Here is a 7,916-nt window from a genome sequence, read left to right on the forward strand (position 1 = left end):
GCTTTGAGCCAGCGTAGATATCTTATTGAAAGAGCAACGCTACATTCAATCATTAAGTTCTTTTATACATTAATTTTTTTAAAATCTTACTAAAGATTGTTTTAATGAAGCTTCTTTTTCGGAATGAAAACTTGACATTTTACTCATTGAACTAGTAGCAACCTAATAGGGTACTACGTCATGATTGAGATCGGTTACCAAAACTAGGAGTCGCTTAGTTTCGAGGTGTTTAAATTTGAGATTCACTCAGGTGTACCACTTATTGCTAAAGAGCGCCTAAAGCAAATCATTTCAAGGACAGTACTATGATTAAAACAAGCACAGCTGCGATTACTGCCAGAATAACTAAAACGATACACAACTTGTTGCGCGACTTGGCCTGGTACCTCTTCGCCTGAATAAGCTGCTCATTTGCCTGTTCAGCATGTCCGCGTGTTCGCTCTACGTTCGCTTCAATGTCATCAATGACTTCGCCCTGCTCGTGCACCATATCTGCAACATCACGCATGATGTCATTTATCATCAACATGTCTCGCTCCAGTTGATTTATTCTCTGCTCTCTTTCGGCAATCAGAGCAGAATCGACTTCCACTGATTGTGCCCTCTCTTGTAATTGCGCGTACACTTGTACCGACACTTCGTTGTTCGCCTCGTCTCTAGTCATTTCGTATAAATTTCCATGACCGTCCGATGCAGCCATGTTCAGCGTCATTTTAAGAGTGCTAAAACGAGCAGAATATTTTCATTTCCACTATTCAATTACAAACAAATAAAAACTGCCAATAATTCACTTAAACTCATGTTATACACAGAGGCAACGCTTCGCACCTTTAACGATACACAATAAAGCTCCAAAAATCCAAGATAACGCCTCCCAAACTTGAATAAATTTTGTTGAAAAAATCGTACGCTAAAAATCAAGATCATTTTTGCAAAATATTAAATAAAAATGTAAAATATAAATGTTAAATAAAAAAACTGTGATACAAAAATCCCATAGTACTTGAAAATTTTTAATTAAATCTTGCAAACAAACAATCTGCATATCCAACAAGAAAAAAAAAATTCAAAAACATGAATCCAAAAATTATAAACAATTTCCACAGAAAAGAACTTGCCGAAAAGAACTTGCCGAAAAGAACTTGCCAAAAATCTGAAAAAAACTCTAAAAATCTATGAAAGCAACCCAATTACATCAAGAATTATAAATATTCTTCGCAACGGTAGAAGAGCTAGATCACAACAAAGAAAAAACAAGTAAAAAAACCGCGAAGAAAGGAAACAAAAAACGACGAAACATTTTTTGTTCAAAAACTTCAGCCATAAAAAAAATAAGAAGCCATGTATCCGAAAAAAAATTGAAAATTTTTTGCAAAAAAATTCCAGTTGAAAAATTCAAAAAAAAGTTTCATTTCTAACAGAAAATTTGGGCGCCTAAAAAAACCAGAACACCAAGAACTATATTTACCCTCATACAAATGAAGAAAAAAATACTTGAAAAACGTATCAAAAAATACAGAATTAATTAACCGGCAAAAAATACAGAACTAAGTAAGCCGACAAAAATTGCGTCGAATTCAATAAAGCCTTCAAAAAAATTACATCTGAAAAAATTTTCAGCAGTGAAACAAATATCAACAGCTGTTGAATTACAGCTGTTATACGTGGAATATCGGTAGAAATGGAGATGCATTTGGAGATGACCACAAACTTCAGTCATCCTCTGCACAAAGTTGTTTATGGGAAAAAAAGTCTAGTACCCGATTGTAATAACCTTGCTTATCGCTAAAGTAAAAAAGCGACAAGCACCACATTTCGCCACTACTACTCTCCAAAGTTAGTTTGGACATATAATTGACATAGAAGCGAGGAGATGCTGAGCTTTGCAACGTTTGCGATACAAAAATTTCCGAAAATCAGGGATTCGACCCTCTGCCGACCCAAAAGTTCCCCCCTTTGGTAATATTTTAAGACCTTCATTTTTGGCTGACCGATGCTTAAATTTTTCTAAAGACGCCAAACGTATAGTAATTTTGAGTAACGCGCCAAACGTAATGCTATTTTATCCTCAATACCAGGGTGGGGGACTTTGTTTTAAACAGTTTAAAACAAAGGCTTAAAAAAACGGTTTGAAACAGCGGGAGAAAAACACATTTGAAACAATTTGATTGAAATACACAATTAAAGCCGTTTTTCGGCTAATGACGCAATAAAGCTAAAGTTATGTTGCAATAGTGCTCCAAGTTTCACACCTCACTTTTATCGCCTGTTGTTTTGACGACAACTAACGACCCTGTCATAGGCATTTCTTTTAAGCTCGACGGCAAGTGTTACTTGATGAACACGTTCAATACAGTCGGAGAGTCCCATTCAGCGTCCTATTTACTGAAAATGGCAAGTTACAAAGTATCTTGGTTACGAACAACCTTACTGTAGGTACCTGTTCGCAGAAAGTTACCAAACGGTTTCGCCCACAGCGTGGTGGTCAAGCGGTATTCATCTCGGGTTTGACGAAGAGTTAGTCAACCTGGCTAAAGCCCTTGTTTACGCCATAGGGTCGAGTGGTGGAGTAGAGCGCCAGTTTTCAACCCTTGGGATGACTTACGGATCTTTGAGAAATCAACTGGACGTCGAAAAAGCGGGGAAAATGACTTTCTTGTAGAAACAATTCAACGTGTTTTTTTTTCGTAAAAAATATGTTTTAATGTATAATTGGATAAAAAACGTTTAAAACTCCCACCCTGCTCAATACTTTTCTTAAGTGCCTATAAACGCCTTTTATGGCCAGTTTCTTCTGCGCAGCAATTTTTGCCAAAATTGGGTCTTCATAGTGATTTTCACGGGACAGCTCAGAAACTCAATTTAGATGATCTAAGAAAGGTCGACAAAATTTCTTTCTTTCATTGCGTCCTTACAAAAGGTGAAGCGAGGTTTTCTATTAATTGCAATACAACGTAAGGGTAGCTTGCAAGCATGCGAATTAAAAATGAGACAGAAAAAAAACTAAATTTCAAGAACACAGTCGAGAAACAGAACTAAAAACTTAAAATAAACGTTTAGTAGTTACTGAGGGGCCACTAAGCCGACAATACGTGAAAGCTCATGGAGTCAAAAACACAGAATGATATCAAAAATTGTTGTTTTTTTTTGTTAAAAAAATGAGCGATTACGTTTTCAAACTTTCTGCCTTACCTTCCGCTAAATAGGCGGAATCAATCAGTCATTACGCGGAACTAAAACTTGGATTAATTTCAATGGAAGATCACCTTCGATTTCGAACTCTGTGAAAAAACGTTTTCAACTCTTTTTCGACTCCGTGAACGCTCATGGATTCAAATACAAAAATTGACATCATAAGTAGTTTTTTTTTTGTTAAAAAAAATTAGCGTTTTTGTTTTCAAACGCTCTACCTTATTTTCCGCTAAATAGGCGGAATCAGTGATTAGGCGGAACTAAAACTTGGATTGATTTCGATGGAATTCTGAGAAAAACTCTCTCAGCAAATCCGAAGACAATTTCGAGATCTTCTCAGCAAAAACGATGTTCACAACTCAAGTAATGATGCTTCCAGACATAGATGGCACTGTGACGATGCTAGAAAGAAGAATTCAATTATTCAGTCGTTCTTAGCAAGTTTCCCTCATGTGATAGGAGTTCCCGATTGGAGAAAACGCTTACGAAACGGTCTATCTTAACTCAACAGCAAACGCTTCCATCACATGTTGCTTTCTACATTCCAAAAAGGATGCATACACTTCGAACTTTAACACTATTCCTGAAAATCGATTCCCTACATCGTTTCGATGAGAGCATCAGAAAAACGTTGCAGTTGATTTTCAATGTTGAGATTGATGATTCAAGATGGGAGCTTTTAAAGTTGCCTTGCAAACTAGGGTAAGTGGCCATTGTTCAGGTCCCGACCCAAGCTATTGCCGCATATGCGTCATCCATATTCGCAACCCTAGATATCTGCTGCAACATCTATGCGAGTGAAATGACAACAGAATGTCTAATCGAATCTATCATACAAAAATGGGCGTAGCCTCTTTATGCAGGAGAGCTTCCCACAACGTGTTCTATCAGTTGAACCCAAAATCTCAGATTCGCACGGGCAGTTTTAGAAGAAATCGTACAAAATCCAAAACTTTGGGTCAAAAAATTTCCCCCCACACACTTTTTCGAAACCTGTAGAAAGTGAGGTAAGATAAAAAGAGACTAGGGAATTAAGCAGACACATAGGGTTGGTCGGACTTCCCACTGGTACTTCTTTTTTGAAAATCGATAGATTAGTTTTTGAGATAAACGAGAATTTTCCAAAGCGTCTCAAATCATAAAAATAAAAAACCCGATCTCAACGGCATTTACATAATACCTGTCTTTATCAAACAGGAATTGAGCACTGATACACTACGTTTTATATTAATCTTTGGTAAAAGTGCGACGCAAGCTACCGGCGACGACAGAGCGACAGTTTTCACAAGACCGACTCGGCATTGCTGTACCGCGTGGCACAGCTGCGTACCTGCGCGAAACTCTACCTGTTGAAGTTGACGACCCGGTTGTTGCCGACTTTCGGAGAAAACCGAGATTGTATATCACCTGCTTTTTAAATAGCATTTAAAATGATGTTTTTATACAAACGCGGTGCTACTTTATATTCCAACTTTCTGTGTTTTTGATCTAATTGTATCGAATCCGCGCTTAACGAAAACTATTCTGCATAGTCTCTTGAGATCATTATTCAGTTGTTTCATAACACTTTTGATTGAAATGCCATAAATTAGAACTCCATATTGAATACTAGGTAGCTCAAATGCTTCGTATACACGTATTAACTGTTTCTTTTTAACGCTTTTCTTTTTTGATAGAATAAATACGTGATTAAGAAAACTCAAATTAATGTCTATTGTTATTACTAAGTACCTAAACGATTTCCAATATTCAATATCACTTTGATTAATTCGCGCTTCGATAGCAACTTTCTTTTTTGATTTTTTTGAAATTCATTGACTTTAATTCATTGATTTTTGAAATTCGCTCAGTTTAGTGTAGCGCTGTTTGATGCGTTTGAGCTAATGAATCATGTAATAGTGACTCATAAAAAAAAGCTGTCAGCATAAAGAAAAGTTCGAGTATTTTGTTGACTATCATAGCAACGTTTCGAGTGGTCACCATTAGGCCAACACGGGTGTTACGAGAAAATAGTCACCTCTTCGGTTTCAGAGAATCACAACGAAAAAGAAATTAAATTGAAAATTTAGAGGCAATATATTTTACTTGGAATACAAAAAGCCTATAATTTCCACTATTCAGAAAATCCGGAAAAACTCAATATGGCATATCTTATCAATTTGCTTTAACAATAGTTGTGCTAAAAATGACTCGAGAAATTTTCACTATCGCAGATTTAGAAAGATCTGCGTTCATGTATAAAAAAAACCTATATTTCATGGCTTTTATAATACAGAGCACTCAAAATCAAAATTTTGTCTAGTGAAATAAAATTATTGTAGAAGCGCGTAAATCGCTCCCAGATTCTAAGAGTTCTTTTTGGCTCTGATTTTGTTCTAAGCAATCTGTTTCTCCTATTTTTGTCATCTAAATTAACCAAGATCAGCCATAGAGCATTTAGAGCATTAGCCATAGTTTTTTTAAAATTGTGTACTTTTTACGTTCAAATATAGAGCAAGTACCATTGTTGAAACTTATCGCTTATATTTTACGAAAGTTTCACTTGTGAAAAAGTATTTTGTTGAAGTGATTTTTTCGTGTCTGTAAAATTTATGCCGGTTAGTTTTTTTTTGTTGTTCCAATCATTTGAAAAATGGGGAGGAACTTTGTATTCAGGCGTGTTTTAGTTTTTTCCACGCAAATTCAGGTACTACAAATAATCATCGGACTGGTTTGAGTGATATATTATATAAAAACCCTTAGTCGTGAATGAAACCACATTTAAAATTTCCCCCATGTCGAGAAAAACTGGTTTAAAATTTCGAATTTTAGTCTAATTTCGGCCACTTGCACAGTAACCAGCTATCCTTGTTTTTAATTGTGTCTGAATTCACATTCATCAGATACTTGAACAAGAAAACGTCTATGCCCGATTACAATAGCTGTCCTTCCCACACTAGTGAAAACTGAAATTTCCAAAAAAGAAAAAAAATCTATTAATTACCACAAAAAATTAAAGAATATCTCCGAAAGACAGAGGAATATTATGAAACTAACCTATTCACATAAATCTAAATATATTACGCTTTTAACTAAAAAGTTCTTGCTGTGGAAACAATTTTTTTTCTTTTTAAAATAAGAAAATATGCTGTTGCTCGAAATCCGATTGATAAATAAAGTTTCCAGCTAAGGTTTTCCGGGATTGACTTCAGCGCCTTTACTGTCCCTAGGATGGGCGGCACCCTACAGTACCAGACGGTTGCCGTACTCTTGCACATCTCAAAGGTAATAACATCAAAACTCAACAACGGTCTGCACAGTAATTAAATAAATAACGTTTTGCTCGTTAATAATATCAAACATCCATTAACACCTTCCAGCTAGTATATCAGCGTTAAAAATAATCTAAATTTTACCTGATAACTTTTTTCTGGATGTTAGCATTATTCTCACATGCTTGTTTGAAATCATTTGACAATCTGTCAGCCAAAATAACTTTGCTGCGCTCGCTAGAAAACTTTCTTTCAACGTCTATTAGCATTCTTTTGGTGTCTTTGATAACAAGATTTGTCTGGGAATTTAGGTTTCTGAGTTCATCTCTGAAGTTCGCTGTATCTCTGGCCGTGCCGATGGACGACATACTTTTATTAAGTTTATTCGACGCGTTGTTTATTTGCTTGATATGACTTTTAATGAGATTAATCATGTCTTCGAAGTCTTTGTCCGTTGTCCCGGAGGACTTAACTCCGAGGGTAGATCCGTAAGACATAGTCACTCTGAAAACAAAACAGAAGCTTACTGGTCTAGACAAGGCTCTTAATAGTCCATCACTTTGTTGTAAATGAGATCTGTGAAGCTTTTTTCATTTTTTTTTTATATATTATTATTTTTTTTAAACTATAATCGGGGCGAGACTGTCATAGTAAACGAGGTTACAGTCAGTAGTGCCTTCATCAGATTAACCAGTCAAAATCCTCGGATTTTTCTAGATAGGGAAGAGTAACGTACAATGTGGATAGAAGTAAAGAGAGTCAGATGGTTGGGAATCAAGCCAACCAGATTTTTTTTTTCTTAAAGGTAATCAGAAGGTCAAAAGTATCATAGTGACCGAGGTTACAGTCAGGAGTCCCTTCATCACGTATTGCAGTCAAAATCCTTGTAGGAACTTTCTAGATATGGAAGTGATAATGATAAAGGAAGACGACAAGTGTTGATGTTGTAACATTCGCCCGGAAGTACATATCGACGGAAAATAAAGCTAAGCTATAAAACGACTGGCCAGCGTTTAAACTAAGCTCTACATGCTTTTCATCGTCTCTACCAAGGTCAGTTCTTTTGGTGGTCTTTCTAACATCGAGTCGACAAAAACGTTACTGCTTTCGGCTTGGGTCAAAACACTCAAATTAACTTAATTACATGCAAAATTAGTGAGCTCATGGCTGGGTCTCAGTATCTCCAGACCACGAGGTCACTCCTAAAAACAGGGCTACTACTACTTATTATATTACTATTGTTTTTGTTCAGTAGATAAAAATCATCTTCTCCATCGAAGATGGATCAACCCTTTCCCTTAACCCCTAGCTTCTCATCGTCAGAAAGTGAACTCAGATGTTAATTAAATCAGGACATAATAGGGAAGCTAAAATTTTGTATAAAATGATTTAAGTTCAAGTCCCGAGACCCCTCCGGATTCTTGAATCCGGGTAAACAACACCCTTATCTCCTCTCCGGAATGCTGGTTTCTA

General features: G+C 36.2%; 1 protein-coding gene across 1 annotated transcript; it reads right to left on the reverse strand.

Annotated features, from left to right (window-relative positions):
• Positions 1–183: 183 nt before the first annotated feature.
• On the reverse strand, positions 184–6,943 carry LOC134856107 (syntaxin-12-like). The gene is made up of 2 exons (XM_063872471.1): positions 6,588–6,943; positions 184–722 (listed from the first exon to the last, which is right to left on the reverse strand). Exons 1-2 carry the CDS (start codon positions 6,938–6,940, stop codon positions 287–289), a joined length of 789 nt encoding a protein of 262 aa, XP_063728541.1. The 5' UTR covers positions 6,941–6,943; the 3' UTR covers positions 184–286.
• Positions 6,944–7,916: the final 973 nt, after the last annotated feature.

The sequence above is a fragment of the Symsagittifera roscoffensis genome, unplaced genomic scaffold (assembly GCF_963678635.1).
Source record: "Symsagittifera roscoffensis unplaced genomic scaffold, txSymRosc1.1 SCAFFOLD_489, whole genome shotgun sequence".
Taxonomy (NCBI): domain Eukaryota; kingdom Metazoa; phylum Xenacoelomorpha; order Acoela; family Convolutidae; genus Symsagittifera; species Symsagittifera roscoffensis.

Bases quoted from the DNA above. Each gene is read 5' to 3' on its own strand.
- LOC134856107 (XM_063872471.1), bottom strand. From the start codon at position 6,940: ATGTCTTACGGATCTACCCTCGGAGTTAAGTCCTCCGGGACAACGGAC. The intron at 723-6,587 runs GTAAAATTTAGA...TGCTCGTTTTAG, and splicing joins ATCCAGAAAAAAGTTATCAG to CACTCTTAAAATGACGCTGA.